Raw genomic sequence first — 18018 nt, 5'->3', positions numbered from 1 at the left:
GTTGGCATTCCACCCACAGCCCATCTGTATAACAACACAGTAATCTGTTTTGCTATTCGGAAAAACAGAGGAGGTAATAAACATGGTTTCATTTGAACCTACTTAGACCTCATGCATGAATTACAAAACACGGTAGGAATGGAATCACAGTTGCCAAATCACTCCAGAGGAGGAGGCCAATATCATTCCAGAGTCTGCTATCTGTGTAGTTTTACTTCTAAGAGATGGTCATGGCTAATTTCACAGTAGCTGAAATTCAAATGAGAAAAGGAATACAGCTTTCTTTTTTTTTTTTTGGAGAATCCAGCCAAGAATCCCAAAAGTCTAGAGTCATACACCTAGACAGGAACTAAGCACATGACAGTGAGTTGGTCAGCTTCTTCCAGGCAGGACCACACAGACATTAGACAATAGTTCTCTGGTATTTATGAAATGAGCAGCAGTGAAGATTCTATAACCATCATTCAAGTCTTTTGTTTAAAGGGCTGGCCATGCCAGTTTCCTCACTGAGTTCAACCTAATCTCCTACCATAGTTTATGATCATCTGTCAGAGTTCTATCTTAATGGAAATGTTTAATAATGGGATCATTCAGTCAACAAATATTGATTGAATGCATACCACAGTCACCCATGAAACTCATGCAGCCCCCAGGGTTATTGTCCTCTTGAGGAAACCAAGAGGTAAGTTAAAAAAAAAAAAAAAAAAAAGCAAATATGGAGGGCATCAAGAAAAGCAATGTCTCAGAGTTCTCATTGTGGCTCACCAGGTTAAGAACCCAACTAGTATCCATAAGAATACCAGTTCAATCCCTGGCCTCACTCAGTGGGTTAAGGATACGGCATTTCTGTGGCTGTGGCATAGGGTGGCAGCTGTAGCTCCAATTTGACCCCTACCCCAAGAACTTCCATATACCACGGATGCAGCTATAATTTTTTTAAAAAATTAATTTAACTTAATTTTTAAAAAAGCAAATACCATCTTTTGGAAGTGCATGTCAAAACATCAATAACTGAATTTAGAGAACTGAACAGATATCTGAGATGGCATTTAATCGAAATGTCCTATGAATGAGTTTCACAATGATATTACAATAATATGAACCCAACCAAGGAATGCCCATTGGTGAAACAGCTCTCTGCAGGAAACATTAAGTTGGATAGATAAATGAAATTAAATTGTCTAAAAGTAATCTTATTGATCTAAATCTATCAACTCCTAAGAGGCAAAATGAGTAGGGATTGAGATAGGCAAGGATAACTTCATAATTGAGGCAGAAATTGAGCTGGGATTGATGGAGGGAGAAGTGGTGTTGAGATAAAAGGACATGTTTGGTCATTTAAGTGACTTTTCAAATAATTCAAACAGTCAGTTACACCAACTAGGCCAGACAGCTCTCATCCTTAACCCTACTCTATACAACATTTCACTCATCAAAGTTCATCATCATGTCACATTACTTCCTCAGGATTTTCTCCAATAACTCACTTCCACCTTCAGATGTGGAAATTAAAGGGAAAGAATAAGGCAGCACATAGGCTGCACTGACGAACAACAACAAGAAAAAATTCCCAAATACCTTTGGTGTCATGTTATGCTCTTCTTAAATATGCTCCAATATCTTGATAAATTTAAAATTATTTTTGGTGTAATAAATAACACAGAAAGATCCTTTGTATAGGACACTGACATCTACGCAGTCAAGATACAGAACATCTCAAACACCACAAGGATTCCTCAGGCGTCCCTTTGTGGCCACACTTGGCTGCTTCCTCCAACCCATATTTAATTCCTGGCAACCCCTAATTTGTTATCCATTTCTCTAATTTTATAGAGATGTTACATAAAGGGAATGGCATAGTATGGAACCCTTTGGGATTGGCTTTTTTTCAGTTAACACAATTTTGTGAAGGTTGATCCAGGTTGTTGCAAGTATTAATAGTCCATTCGTTCCTTCTGCTCAGTAGTACTCCACCATATGGATATACCACCATTTGTTCAACTACTTACCTGTTGAAGGACATGTAAGTTGTTTCTAGCTTTCGGATGTTACAAATAAACCTATCCTAAACATTTGCGTACAATTTTTTGTGTAAACGTAAGTCTTCATTTCTCTGGGACAAATGCCCAGAAATGAAATTACTGGGTTGTATGGTAGTTACATGTTTAGTTTTTTAAGAAACTGCCAAACTGATTGTAGCATTTTACATTCCCATCAGCAATGTGTGAATGATCCTGTTTCTCAACATCCTTGCCAGCACTTGGAGTTCTCACTATTTTTTATTTTAGCTATTCTGATAGGTGTGAAGTGATATGTCATTGTGGTTTTAATTTTAACATCCCTAATGGCTAATGTTGTTGGGCAACATTTCATGAGCTTATTTGTCATCTGTACTGAAATGGTGAAATGTCCCTTTATGTCACCTGCCAATTTTCCAGTTGAACTGTTTGTTTGTTTTTTACTGCGGAGTTTTGAGTATTTTTCATGTATTTAAGATAAAAGTCCTTTGTCAAATGATAGTTTGCAAATATTTTCTCCTAGTCTGTAGCTTGTTTTTTCATCCTCTTAACATGGTATTTTGCACAGAAAAAAAAATTAATTTGATGAAGTCCATTTTGTCAAATTTTCCTTTTATAGATTATGCTTTTTTGGGTCAAATCTAAGAACTTTTTGACTAGCCTTAGATCTTAATGATTTTCTACTATGTTTTTCTCTAAAGATTTTATAGTTTTATGAGGTTTTTGGTGTTTTTGTTTTGGTTTGGTTTGGGGTTTTTTTTCGAGCTTTTTGGGGGTTTTGGTTTTTGGATTTTGTTGTTGTTGATACTTTTTAGGGCCACAGGTAATGGCATATGGAAGTTCCCAGGCTAGGGATTGAATCTGAGCTTCAGCTGCCAGCCTATGCAACAGCCACAGCACAGCCACACCAGATTCGGGCCTCATCTGCAACCTATACCACAGATCACAGTAACGCCAGATCCTTAACCCACTGGGCGAGGCCAGGGATCAAACCCACGTCCTTGTGGATACTAGTTGGGTTCATTACCACTGAGCCACAATGGGAACTCTCTATAGTTTTATGTTTTATAGTTGAATTTATTTCCCTTAATAGCTACAGGACTATTCATATTATCTCTTTCATATTGGATGAGTTCTCATAGTTTCTTTTATGACAAAGTGGTTCATTTTATCTAAATTGTTAAATTAATGTACATAGAGCTGTTTGTAGTATTTGCTTATCCTTTTGATGACTTCAGGATCTGTCATAATATCTCCTGGTTCATTCATACTATTCTTAATTTGTATCTTCTATTTTTTTTTTCTTTCCCAGTCTTCCTAAAAGTTTGTCAATTTTATTGATGCTTTCAAAGAATTGGCTCTTTGTTTCATTGATTTTCTCTATTGTTTATCTATTTTCAAAGTCATAGATTTCTGCTCTTTATCTTCTTCCTTCTACTTGCTTTGAGTCTCTCTTGCTATTTTCTAGGTTCAATAGATGGAAGATTAAATAATTAGAGATTTTTCTCTTTTTAAGTATATACATACTTTGCTATAAATTTCCCTCTTAGCATTATTTTAGCTTCTGCCCAATACAACACTAGGATCACACAGGCTGAACTCTATTGCATAGCTCAACACATCAATGATTTGGAAGGCATTGGTTAAACTATTGGTTCTTTTGTCAGACTACCAGGTTTGAGTCCTAGCTTCATTTTTTAGAAGTTTACAACAAATTATTTTGTTTCGCTAAGCCTTCATTTTCTCATCTGTACAACAAGTCTTACATCAGGATTAAATGATAAGGTCCATCTAAAGCATGTACATAGTATCTTTAAAATGTAAACACAGAGATTGTCATACATTCCATTTTTCTATTTCCCCAACTGTACCCAGAACAACTCATGGTCATCTCTAGGTCCATCTTTGCTGCTGCAAATGGCAGTATTTCATTCTTTTTATGGCTTTGTACATATATGTACCACATCTAAGAATAAGGTTTAAGGTTTAAGTTAGGTCTTGTTTCTAAAGCCATTACTCTTAAAATCAACTGGAGATCAACCTAATTGATTATTTTAACCTTAAAAACTTACCCATCTAGCTCAGCAGTTTCAATATAACAGAGGCCATATGGCTCACTGCTTGATAGGAGAAGCAGATCAGCCTATTTTGTAAAACCAAAATAAAGAATACTTGAGAGGGGAAGATTGACATAAAGCCTTCTACATTGTATCACCCCTCCACTACTGACAAGACAGCAGAGCCCTAGAACAAAAGAAGCGAAATCCTGTTCTACCTCTCTGCCACATGCCCTGAATCAAACACACCCTCTACTTCCTTATTCTTGCTGTACATGCCCTTGACCATCAGAACACAAAAAAGGCAGGAGAAAGCATTTAAATTAATAGCCACTTTATTTACTTTTTAAATATAAATGTATAAAATATACATATATTTCTATATAAAAATTATATATCATTTACAGAAATACATAAAATTCTATTTTATTTATTTGATAATTACCAATGGAAAATATAAAATTTTTCCCAATAAATAATTGGAAATACTTACTCACATACTTCAATTCCTTAGTTATCAGTTAAGAATAGAAGGCAGGCAATGAAGAAGGGGAAGGACAAAAGTGAAGGAGGAGGAAGAAATTGACAGCAATAGAAAAAATAAAAAAGCAAGGAAATGTTTAAAAGAGAAAGGGATTAAAGGAAAAACAAAATTAAAAAGATAAACAAGAAAAAATAAAAAGATGGATGGTGTAAGAAAAAGGAACGAGAAGCAAAAAGCAAGGGTAAGCAAGAGTGCAGGATAGAAGAAAAAACGTGGTAAAGCAGAAAGCATTCAGAGGCAGGTAGTTGGTCTTTCACAGAGAAAAATTATCCTATTCAGCTATTCATCTGTGCTTTGGAATGACCCATCCAAAACCAGTTTCAGAATTCCAGTAGCTTTCTACATTGGAAAAAAATGTTTATTTTAAATTTCAAAATTTATTTTAAAATAAGGGTTTTTATGAAATTTCAAGAAGTTGAATATCTAAAAAGAACTAAAATTACAGCAATTTATTTTTGACACATTAGCCTGACAATTTTCTAACTCTGTCTAAATGTATAATTAGCATTCTCAGACTTAAACTTTTCTTACCTTTGTTTTTTAAAATATTAAAATTGCCCCACTCTCGAAACCCAGAGGTTAAATTTAAAAACAATCCACCCATTTCATTGACTCAAGTTTTAAATTTTTATCTAAAAAATAGGTGAAGTGTAGGTGCTTGTGGAGGGGTGGTGGGTATAGTTTTATGTAAATTGTGATGAAACAGAACCAAAAAAACAACTCAGTGACAAGCCCCTAACAGAATAAATGGGTTTACACTAACAAGGTTCTTCCTCAACTCTACATGAAAGAATCACAGACTCAAGGCAGAAATTATTTTCTAGGGAATTCCCCTTGTCGCTCAGTGGTAACAAACCTGACTAGCATCCATGAGCATTTGGGTTTGATCCCTGGCCCCTCTCAGTGGTTAAGGATCCAGCATCTCCATGATCTGTGGTGTAGGTCGCAGATGTGGCTCAGATCCCGCACTGCTGTGGCTGTGACTGTGGCTGTGGCCAGCAGCTGCAGCTCCAATTCAACCCCTAGTGTGGGAATATCCATATGCCGCAGGTACAGCTCTAAAAAGAAAAACAAAAATTATTTTCTGACTTCTCATAATGTGACCAGAGCAAACCCACTCTGAAGAGAGCATATGAAGAGTGTATGCCACTCTTGAGCCAAAAAATTACCTGATGGTTTTCCTCCCTAAGGTGAACAGGATCATTTTAAATAAAATCCAGAATTCTCTAGTTCCTACCATCTGTAAATTAAAATAGATATGAAGCTTAGAAAGATACCCATTTGCACCTAGAGTTGCTTATCTTCAAAACTCTGCCTAGTGAGAACTATCCAGTGTTACTGTTTAATTCAGAGCTCAGCTGCCTTCACACATATTTTTGGTAAATAAGGGGAAGGAATTGTTTGTCCACAGTTGGCTCAGAACATGGGACTGAGGCACCACTGCCACCTGGCAACTGGATTCTTTTCTGAGCAATGACTTAACTCCCCGGGGCAGAAACCAAGAACTGCAAACCCCAGGGGTTCTGGGCTAACCCTTCCTGCTCTGCCTCCCGCCCCCCCCCCCCCGGGAACCTGGGACCTCTACCTTCCCCGTCTCCTCCTGTACCTCCATTGTCATCTTCCTCTATATCCTCTGAACCTTCCTCCTGTTTTCTCACTTCCTGATCTCTGTCCTGCCTCCCCTCATCTTCCTCTGGTCTCCCTGCCCCACCGCAGAGCCTTAGTATTTCCTTTTGCTAACTTTTCCCATCAAGATTTTAATTCACTGTAGTTGAGGAGGAAGGGTGAAGGAGCAGGACCATCCGGGGCATCCAGTGGATTAAGTATCAGCTCACTCACAAGCATGCTGTCCTCTTCCCACATGAACTCAGCAGTCATTCTGGAGAGGAAGGGCAAAAGAGCTGCAGTAACAGCCCTGTTCATCCTGGTGGCCCTTTGGTCAGAGGTTCTGGGAAGGGAGTGGAGTGACATACAGGTGGGCTTAGGGCCCAGCAAGCCCCAGGACTCTCAAATCAGGCCTCCTTAAGCTCATCCCTTCAGTATCTCTCAGGGACCCAAATCCTAGTTAATCCAGAAACTTGAGTTTGAGCTATAGGTGTTTGTCATGCCACTAATAAAAATTTGGTGAGGACTTACTATATGTCTGGCACTATACCAATAGCCTTATTTAGGTCACATAAATTCTAAATGTAGGTAGGTCTTACTGTTATTTCCACATTACAGATGAACAAGGTGAGACCCGGAGAGGTTTAGACATTTGTTCAAGGCCATGCAGTAAATAGGGCACCGGGATAGGAATCTAGGTAATCTTAACGCATATACTGCCAGGAACACTAAATTGAATAAAAACTTCTCTCTTTGAAGGATTTTATAGTTTAGTAATGGCAGCATATGATAAGGGTTCTACGTGTCTCATTAATAAAATGCTGTGAGAGAATGCAAATGAGAAAGAGAATACATTGGGTTGGTAGTTAAGGAAGGGCCTAATGGAATATTCTTTATGGAGCAGAGGGCAGATCCCCCAAGGCAGAGGCAGGAGCAGGAATGATGCACAGGGAAGGGAAAGTGTGTTTATTGGAACTCACAGGTGGGCCAGGCAGCCGATAATTCCAACCATACCCATTTTCCATAGATTCCCATTTGAACTTTCTTCTGTCGATTATCAGTGCCTTTTCCCCACATCCTCCCAGGAAAGGCTCAACTACATCTCCCAAGAATGAAGTCATGTTTCTCAATACACTGTCCCTTCTCCCACCTTCCACAAGTAACAAAAAGCCCAAGCTGCAGCTTTATGGAAACTTGAAACCAATATACCCAACAGAGGAACCTTGAAAAGAAAAAAAAATATATATATATGTATGTGTGACTGGGTCACCTTGCTGTACAGCAGAAAATTGACAGAACACTGTAAACCAGCTATAATGGAAAAAATAAAAATCATTTAAAACAAAAGAAAAAACAAACAAAAAAAGAATCCACTGAGCATCTCTGAGTCTTCAGAGCCAATAACACTGGACTCATGGGTTTACTAGGCACAATTAATGTTTCTTGAATTAAAGAGCAAACGAAGCAAAAGTGAAATGATGATAACACCTAAAAGATTCTTTAACACCCAAAGATTCTTTAAGGGATTACAAAACACACTCAAATAATTGTGTCATTTTATTCTCTTAACAACAGCAATTTCTGTTCCCATAGGAAACCTTTGGAAGCTCATTTCTGGCTTCACAAGCAGTAGATGAGCTAAATGAACTCACGTAACACCCATACCCTTTACAAAGTTATGGTCAAAGTGACATCACATTTATTTGAGGAACTCAAGCCTCCAAGAGATTTAAGCCTCTGTTCCACCACATGGAGCTTAACGGTAGAGCTGGAACTAGAACTCAGAACTCTGATCCCAAAATGCAGCCAGCAGTGCTCTTGTCTAGCTTTGCTCTTTCCTCTGGTTGTCTACAAAAATCACTGGAATACAACTATGAAAAACAAACAGCATCTTCCTTTGTTTTATTTTGCTTTGCTGGTGTCCAAAACCAAAAACTACAATGGTGAAAGAATATTGGGATTTGGCTCCATAATCTGAAGGAAAGATAAATTTGTAGAATTAATTAGAACACTATATTTGGATCTCCATTCATTACTTATAGCCATTCTTACACACTGAATTTTTTCTTTCTTTTCTTTGTCATCTACAACATTATCTTTTTTTTATAGTCCAAAAATAAAAGTCCAAAATGGCTCATTCAGTAAGAGTATACTTATGGAAAAATATGTTGATATGGACAAAAATCATAATGACATCATAAAAATGAACATGTATAAGGTCAGAGTTAATATTTTTATATAAAATTTAAATTTGAGATCCAATAAATTCATGTTATCTCAGATATTTTTTTTAAAAAAGGAAGGTTTATTTCAGTAATCAGAATGAAACAAATAACCCTGACCTGAAGCTATAAAACTTAAAATAGCAAAAATGGCAATTCAACCACAAAATAACCTCCCTGCAAAAAAGACCAAAAAAGTGCTAAAAAAGACTGGATGAGATCTCCTGGTGATGGGTCAAGAGAAAGCCAAGGCCCACCCTTGGTCAGGACTGGATTTAGGTCAAACTAGTCCTTTCACTTCGTAAGGTGAAAATTTCAATTCCTGTAACAGAAGAATGCTGTTATTTTCAAGCAAAAAAAATTTATTGTTGTAAACACCTAAAACATGAATGTCTTTATGGAAGGGATGGAGGGTGGGCTTTTTTTCAAATAAGCTAAACAACTACATTCATGTGGTATTCAAATATGCTCATGTCCAATATGAGGTTTATTCCTATCACCAGGAAAGAAAAGCAAACCAAGACAAGAGCACTGCTATCAAACAAAGGAGGAAGGAAAGCCTGGCTCCCAGGGCCAAGTTTAGGCAGTACCAAGAACGCTGCAGTGTGGTTTCCCTCACACAGTTTACTTGGTTCTTCTAGCGCAAGTCAGTGTCATTGTGATCACTGAATTATGCTCTACATTTTTTTTTTCTTGGTCCCAAAATAAAAATAGGAGCTCTGGAAATTCATCCCAAAAAAATGTTTTAGAAATTTTTTTAAAAGGTGAGTAGGGGTTCCTTTTCTGGAAAACGAAGATAACTTCTGAAAGTGCCAGCTAACTGGCCATCTCAAGCAAGCTCCTTTCCTTGCTTAAAATGTTGACAAAAATTGGGAGTTTCCATCATGGCCCAGCAGTAACGAACCCAACCAGTATCCATGAGGACTGGGATTCAATCCCTGACCTTGCTCAGTTGGTTAAGTATCTGGTATTAACGTGAGCTGTGGTGTAGGTTGCAGAAGTGACTCAGATCCCGAGTTGCTGGGGCTGTGGTGTAGGCTGGCAGTTATAGTTCTGATTTGACCCCTAGCCTGGGAACATCCATAGGCCACGGGTGCAGCCCTAAAAAGACAAAATGTTGACAAAAATCAATCTGGTATAAATCAAGTCAGAAATTCTCAGCTTGGACAGTTAGAGGTCATGCATCAGAATTGGGTGCCACATTCTCTGGTCACTTCACTTCCAGCATCCAAGCGTGGAGGTCTAACTCTGGAAGCCCTGGCTGAAGGCAATTAGGACAACTCTTCTAATGGAGGTAGGAGCAGCATATGATAGTGGTAAATACTGAAGTTAAAACCCAGATGGAGTTCAACTCCTGGTTCTCCTATTGACAAGCTATTTGATTGCACTGTGCCTCCATTTTCTTATCTGTAAAACAGGAAAAATAATAGTCCATAACCTCCCATCGTTGGGTAAATGTGAGGATTAAATGAGTTAACTCATATAAAGAGTTTATATTGTCTGGCATGTGGCACATAGTCAATAAAGGCTAGCTATTATTATCATGACCTTCATGACCTAGTTTTCCAAAAATCTACCTCAGTGCAGTAGTCCACAGTAAGTCTCTTTTAAAGACCTGAGATCTTTGCTCCCAAAATGTTAGCTCTCTGACAGCTCCTGCCAGCAGATGCCAAGGAACAAGAAGGTATATTAGCACTTCTAAGTGATTATAGCAGTTCACCCATAAAGGCATTTGTTTGCCCTTGAGAACAGCTTCATATGTGCTAAGTAGCTGGACATGGAAAAACTTTGAACAAAGTAACCTAATCAAGAGGCGCTGCAGCGTTTTGGCATTTGGAGGATGCCCTTCCTCACTTATCTAAAGATTACAACAACAGAGCTGTAACTGTGGAAGTTAGACAGAGGTCAATGGAGAGAAAAATATCATCCTTGTTACTACTAACAAAGCTGCTGGAGACCAAGATTTAGGTCTGTGGGCCCTATAAGCTTGCAAATACTTCACCCCTGTTAGATTTATTTAGCCAGAGACACCAGAAGTTCAAAACTACCCAGATCCTCCCACCACCCCACCATAGGGATTTGCCCCTGTAAAACTGATACTTTGAGTGAGCAGGGCAGAATATGCTCTCTGCACACAGAGCCCTAAGAGAAAGGGAAGGAGGTGCCAGGTCATGCACCCACTCGCTGCCCCCACACTCTACAATCAGAGAAGTCACTCCTGGGAGAGGCGAGCAGGCACGGGGGTACAAGAAGCTCAGTGTTATTTTGGGGCTATCCCTCCAATCGAAAACAGAAGAATGGGACCTACGGAAGAGTAGGGAATAAACATTTGTACTCCATCATGCAGCCACAATAAAGAAAGCTACATCTGCCCTATCCAATAAGGTAGCCACAAGTCACATGTGGCTATTTAAATCTAAATTAATTAAAATTAAGTAGAATTTAACATCCAGTTCCTCAGTTGCACTAGCCACATTTCCAGCTGATGCTTGAACTTAGACTTGACTTTCATGCTTCCTTTCACAGAAAGGTTTGCAATAACAAGCAAGCAGGCATACTATAACAGAAAATACAACTAAATTAGAAACCAAGACCAAGGGAAATACAAATTAGAATATCAATGCTAGAGGGCAAGTTAGAGCACAGATATGCTGTCCATGAGATCCTTGGAATTAGGAGATTTGAGACACAAACTTTTTTTTGGCCACACCCAAGGCATGTAGAAGTTCCCTCCTGGGCCAGGGAACAAACCCATACCACAGCAATGAGAACAATAATGCAACAGTGCTGCATCTTTAACCTGCTGAGCCAACAGGGAACTCCTGAGACACAAATTTGACTCCTGCCTTTATTGAATTCATTCTGAAGAATCTAATAAATGCACATACCAGAGGTCAGAATGAGTGAAAAAGTGACTTCAATCTAATATTTACCCCTGTTAGACTATATCCACAGGGCTCTTAAAACACATTGTTTTCAATGAATACCTGAAACAGAAATTATCTAGCATCACCCCTGAAATATTCAATTCCAAATAAAATAATGGTTAAATGTTTGGGATACTTTAATTTTTGCAAATTCCACTATAATCTAGGGCCATGCCTAGCATAAAGTAATTGCCAAAAAAAAAAAATTGAATGCACACATCTTAGGATTCCACATATTTTTAAAAAGTTTTAAAACTTTTTTTAAAAAGTTAATGTTATCCACTTAGAGGCACCAAAATTTTCTCATGATAACCATTTTAATTAAAAGTAGAACTAAAATGAGTTATGTGGGCCTTTTCTTCTTAAGCAAAGAACCATGAGTACATGTGATCTTTTCTTAACTAGGGCTTCTAGATATATATATTAGTACCCCCATTGATCCAGAACACCCTGAATTTTGGGAACTTATACCCACTTTTCTTTTTTTTCTGTCTCCTTTCATACAAAAGACTGACATTAATTCATTCAGCCAACATTTTACTGACTGCCCCCTATGATTCAACATGGTAGCAGGTGTTAGGGACCAGGAAAATCAATGTGTAAGATCTTTGCCTGTTAGAATCTTATAGTCTAGTCTCAGCTCAGATAGAGAATCACAGCAAGTACGAGCTTAAGGGATCTTTGAGGTCATCTAGCGGTCTTGCACCTTGAATTTGACACATGAAGAAAAAAGTCAAAGGCAGAGAAGATAAAGTGTTGTCACTGAAGGAATGGAGCAAAGACTCAGTTATCATCCAATTCTCTTCCTAGTTCCCTTACACTATAGCTTACACTAAGCCTCCATCTTTCCTACATGGTATGTTCTTCTAACAGATGCTACCCCCAGTGTACGGCTCCTAATCTTTAATGAACTGGAAAATAAGCCGGACAAAGTGCCTTTCAGTTGTGTCCAATATAAAAGTAAAGAGATTGTGAAAACCTGGCAGACTGCCCTATGTCTAAGGAACCCAGGTTGTAGTGTGTGGACTTTGAGACCTCGGTTTTAGCTGTACACCTTTTTTGCTGACTTTTCTCAACTATTTTCTAGAGAATTAAGGTGGTCAGAGAAATAAGTGTGCCTCTGTTGAAAGTGTGAGCTCTTTTTGAATGGCCGGTCCACTGAATCGTCACCTTAGTGTGGGCTGTTCCAGAGAATCAAGGTACATACAAGACACATTAGTGAAAGAAGACTTTCTAAAAGTGAATGTTTAAGAGACTCAACTGAGTTGTTGTTGTACATAGATCATGGGGCTGTTTGCTTTATCCTGTGGGGAAATATCTCAAATTTAATAAAGAACACAATTAGAATAGTAAAATGGCTTTAATACAAGAATTTTCATGAATAATCTAATAGATATTTGATATAAAGACTAGAACAGTTAAAATTTTTGATCTCTGATCTGAATAGCTTTGATAGCCCTGCATTTAATATGAACTATAGTTAATTGCATATATTTTAGTTATTGAACTGACCCCTTGAATTTTATTAGGGAAATTGTAACATTGGTGGCTTGAGAATATAAATTACAGTGCATTTGCTATACAAAGTAAAACCTCATAAATAGCATTAAGAACATTCAATAGACATTTTCTGATTATGATTTTTCAGGAAAAAGCATCAATTTTCTCTTTCTCTAGTTGATCTTTTCTTCAAAAATTTTGCAAATTAACAGTATTGACCCCGTTATTGGGGGATAGTATTCAAATTATGTGAGAACAATCTATTTTTAAAGTACTCTGGAGTATTAACATCAAATGATTGACAGTCATTTTAAATATTTTTACCTATTAATTTATCTATTAATTAATCTCAAAGGAAATAACAAGGTTATAATCACTTAGCCTTATCTGAGTTACCATGTTATTGAAAGTAATTAGTCAATATGTCTTTTAAAATATTTTATAATTTAGACTTTTTAATAATATGTCCTGGTATTTTCTTCTTAATTATGTTAAATTAGTACAGATTTACTAAATTTGAAAATGTAAATATTTTAGTACATATGCTATCTTAATCTGAGATAAATTCCTTAAACAATATGAAATACTCACAGCAACAAATTGGTTATTTTCTAACTTAATGATGTCTCCGACTTTGACATTCATCCACTTTTCATTCTGCAGTCTAAGAAAAAGAACAAAATTATTTTTTTTCAGGAACGGAGAAGAACCAGGGAATGTATTCACAATGGATTATCATATGACAAGAGAAGCAGAAAGGACTTTTTTCTAGAATGCTAAGTTCAAAGGACCTTACATAATGAAGTCTTTTACCTAAGGTATTAGAGAGCTAAGGCCTAGAGAGATCAAGTGATTTGCCCAAAGATACCCAGTAAGTTAGTTATCCCTAGGGCTAGAATCAAAATGCCTAATTCTTGGCTGTGTACTCTTTCCATCACCCCATGGCACCAAATTTATACAGCAGCTATTAGCTCTTACTTGCATATCCTTGGTCAGAACATTAAAAACTGGCAGGAGGTTGTGGGGGAGGAGGTGAATGAATTTAGTCATTAACATTCTTGTCAAACTCTACATTAACAAATTTAGAAACATCACTCCTGTTGTCTCAGAAGTCTGTTTTTTTTTTTTTTTTTTTTTTTTTTGTCTTTTTGCTATTTCTTGGGCCGCTCCTGTGGCGTATGGAGGTTCCCAGGCTAGGGGTCGAATCGGAGCCGTAATCACCGGCCTACGCCAGAGCCACAGTAACGCAGGATCCGAGCCGCGTCTGCAACCTACACCACAGCTCACAGCAACGCCGGATCCCTTAACCACTGAGCAAGGGCAGGGACCGAACCCGCAAACCTCATGGTTCCTAGTCGGATTCGTTGACCACTGCGCCATGACGGGAACTCCAGAAGTCTGTTTTAAGCACGAGCAAAAGTAAGGGAGACAGAAGCAAAGGAGAATAATTCAGGGCAATTGCTAAAGTGCAAGTAAGAGGAAAGAATAAAAATTCTGGAAAGGACAAGAACAGTAATGGGTGACAAAAGAAGCCTTGGAAGACTGAATAACAAAGACTGCCTACTAATCATCCACAGCAATCAAGCCAAAGGACAGGCTTAGTGGCATGCTAGCAGCTAGGACCAACAGCTCACAACAGAGAACAAGATTGAGATGCTGCACTGTTGTTTTCTTTGAGGCTCATGTATAAGATGGAGCCCCAAGTCAACACTTCACCATGTTCAAAAGGGTCTGTGATGAAAAGATATTGTGTCTCATTGGTTAGGCCCCTTGTGATAAGTTACGCAGACAGGCCATCTGGAAACAGAGCACCTGTGGCAGTATCCATGAGGCTAATCATCCCTTCTGATATTCTCTGAAATGTCAACCAGCTTTGCTTTCCAAGTTGAAAACCCTCGTCATACTTCTTCCTTGGTGATTCCCTTCTAGAAGAGAAGGCTGCAAGTACGAGGCCAGGTTCCCCAACAAGTTAAAGTAGGCAGGTTAATCTAATTGTGCAGTTTTAAAAAACAACCTAATTTACTTGTTTTATAGGCTGGAAAACAGTTTTAAATATTTATACAACTGTGAAATATGCCTCACACTATCAACCCTGCTGGGTCATTTGGCTTAAACACTCAAAGAATTTCTCTTTAATACAGATCCAAGTACATGTTGTTCTGGAAAGCCTTCAACTGCAGCATTTTCATCTCTAGCCAGAATTCAGTCATTTTTCCAATGCCATACTTTTCTGCACTTTATCTAGTTTGATGACAACAAGAGAACCTAGGAAGCCTTGAAATCTCATTTATTTTTACAGGTATGGATAGATTATGTGCTGGTCTATTTCTCCTGGGGGATCTCCCTTGGAGCATTAGTGACATTTCTCAGGGCACAGTATCTCAGATAGAAGTCAGTGCAAATGGACCAAGATGGAGACCCCATCTTTATGGATGGAAATTGCACCTGAAGTTTCTATTGCAAGTTCATCCCTTCAAGAAGAAGCTGTGATGATACAAAGTCTCATTTGGAAACTCCTATTCCTCCCAACTGTACACTCCAAGCCGTAGGAAGGGCCACATCCTACCTCTTCTGCCCACATGGAAAAATCAATCTCAATAAAAAAGAAATGCCACAGAATCTCTCTTTTATTATTTTTTTCAGAATCTCTTACATATTTTAAAATGCACATTTAAGAGTTAAGTTTGCACATGGAAGTTTCCACTGTGGCTCAGCGGTAATGAGCCTGACTAGTATCCATGAGGATGTGGGTTCGATCCCTGGCCTTGCTCAGTAGGTTAAGGATCTAGCATTGCTGTGAGCTGTGGTGTAGGTCACAGATGCAGCTCAGATCCCACATTGCTGTGGTGTAGATTGGCAGAGGTAGCTCTGATTTGAACCCTAGCCTGGGAACTTCCATGTGCCAAGGGTGCACCCCCCCAAAAAAAAGAGTTAAGTTTGCACAGATAAATAAAAATAGACACTCTATGGGAGAACAAACCAAAACCTGAGTTTTCTTACTTAAAAACTATCTTTCTTTTCTCATTTAGTATCTTAATATTCCCCCCATTCCCAGAAAGCCAAAGCAACTGGCAAGATATTTTTAAAGGTCTGGTGGTATCCATGGGAATTATTTGAATTAACTGCTACACTTGGGAGACATACTGAAATAAAAATCTCTTTAAGAAAAAAATTTTCAAAACCCCAGGGCATGCAAAGAATCCCTGATATGGAAGAATCTAATAGGGTAAACATGAAGTCCTACGAGGACAATAGAGAGGAGTGATAAAGCAGAGGAAAATACCTTCCCCCATGCCAGAAACTTGTACCCATTCTCCTATCCATATGCACCCCAACTGTATTTTACCTTCCATCTTCTAGCTTATTAAATATTTCCAATGTAGGAAAACGCTCAGAATAAATCATCTGACCATCTCTTACTAAGATCTGATCATTAATCTGCTAACATAATCCAATAGGCCACGAAATCAGAAAGTATCTATAACATCACATGAGCCCAGAACATTTTCTTTACCTTCCTTTACCTCACTCTTCTCCTTGCCACCTGTCTGCCCTCTGACCAGAAGATATACCTAAGAGGTCCTCTCCCCCAAAGGCCCCTCTGTAACTCCAAATATCTTCTAACACCTACTATACCCTTGGTCACCTACCCCTCTACACTTATTCCAACAGAAAGTATTTCCCTAAAAACAAGCACTCCTCATAGTTTACTTCCAAAGTCTGTGACTAATAGTATTTGAAATCTTAAAACCTTTCTTGTATGTGTATGTACAAACTCCACAGGACAAAATACCACCTCTATGGTCTATCAGCTACAGAGAACACTTCACCAGGCAGTAGTGCCATTCAACACAAAATTTCTCTGAACTTGAATCAAAATATTATTGTGAAGGTACACAACAATGGGAAAAAATTCCTCAAAGTAAATATTATCCAGAATAAATTAGCAATCTGGCAAGAAACAGCAAGTAGTATTCCCTGAATGTTGACACTGACCTTGACTCTTGACCATAGCACTAGCCAACCACTTCATCAATAACCTACACATCCTACAAGAAGAGACCATAACCCTCACAAAGAAAGATTATGATAGAAAGTTATCTCATGACTTGAAGAGGTTACGAGAAACTGAACAAAGAGGAAGAGGAAGAAGTACAAAACATGTTATTGTGGAGAGAAGAAAGTACCACTCTACAGATAAAATTAGGTTTTGAAGAAAAAGGGCCTGGAGATATTACTAAACCATATGCTGTGTGTGATGTCTTGGTTAAATCCCTGACTTGAATATATATAACTATACCTATATTATATATAGTTATATGTATATATAAAACTATCAATGTGTAAAACACAGAGGAGTTTTTAATGTTGTTTCCTATTCTATTTTAGAGGTAATTATAACTGCACTTAACTAGGCCCTCAGAGAAACGCTGCAATGAGCACTTAAGAATCACAGCTACACAGGTACCTAAACTTACAAGTATAAACTGATAAGGGTCTGCAAAACAATTTAAATCAAATATATTTTAAATCCACCATTTTACTTTTCTACCTGCTACCACCACCACTAACCACACAACATCAAAAACATGTCAGCAGCACTGGACGAGCTGATAGGAAAATTTCCTTTAAAGCTCATCTTCGAAATATTTCTAGACTTCTAAGATTTTAGCATGTGTAAGAATTGCATTTTGTCATCATCCTGAAACAACAAAAACAGACACTCCCTGGCTCTCCATGTGTGGAGCAGCTGTTCCCAGGGGTCATGTGTGAAGTAAGTTTGAATCACAGCTCTGTGAAGGGAACACAGGATGGCCTGTGGGCCATGACAATGTTACTTGGCTCCAGAGACTTATCACCTTCAAACTTTGCTTTTACCTTTGTCAAGAAAAGCCCTCCTGCTTTAGTAGAGGACTCATAGTATATAAACATCCTGAAAGCAAGTTAATTCATATAATTACATTGAAACAAGAAATACTCAATGAGGAGTTCCCACTGTGGCTCAGCAGAAATGAATCCAACTAGTATCCTTAAGGATATTGGGTCTGATCCCTGGCCTCACTCAGTGGGTTAAGGATCTGGCATTGCCATGAGCTGTGGTGTGGGCTGCAGATGAGGTCCAGATCCCGTGTTGCTATGGCTGTG

General features: G+C 38.2%; 1 protein-coding gene across 20 annotated transcripts in view; it reads right to left on the bottom strand.

Moving 5' to 3' along the window:
* The window catches only part of ATP8B4 (ATPase phospholipid transporting 8B4 (putative)), a 285562-nt gene that overhangs the window by 126258 nt on the left and 141286 nt on the right, over nt 1–18018 (bottom strand). For 19 of the 20 annotated variants that reach the window (XM_021095810.1, XM_021095809.1, XM_021095798.1 and 16 more), the window contains 2 exons: nt 13465–13537; nt 4091–4161 (listed from right to left, as the gene is read on the bottom strand). In XM_021095810.1, the coding sequence (XP_020951469.1) occupies nt 4091–4161; nt 13465–13537 (144 nt within the window). Of the gene's footprint in view, nt 1–4090; nt 4162–13464; nt 13538–18018 lie in introns of those variants that run through there. The other variant, XM_021095877.1, reaches the window with a different exon arrangement.

This window comes from Sus scrofa, chromosome 1 (genome assembly GCF_000003025.6).
Source record: "Sus scrofa isolate TJ Tabasco breed Duroc chromosome 1, Sscrofa11.1, whole genome shotgun sequence".
In the NCBI taxonomy this organism is placed as follows: domain Eukaryota; kingdom Metazoa; phylum Chordata; class Mammalia; order Artiodactyla; family Suidae; genus Sus; species Sus scrofa.
The sequence above is the reverse complement of the archived record's forward strand: the minus strand, read 5'-3'. Positions and strand labels throughout refer to the sequence as shown.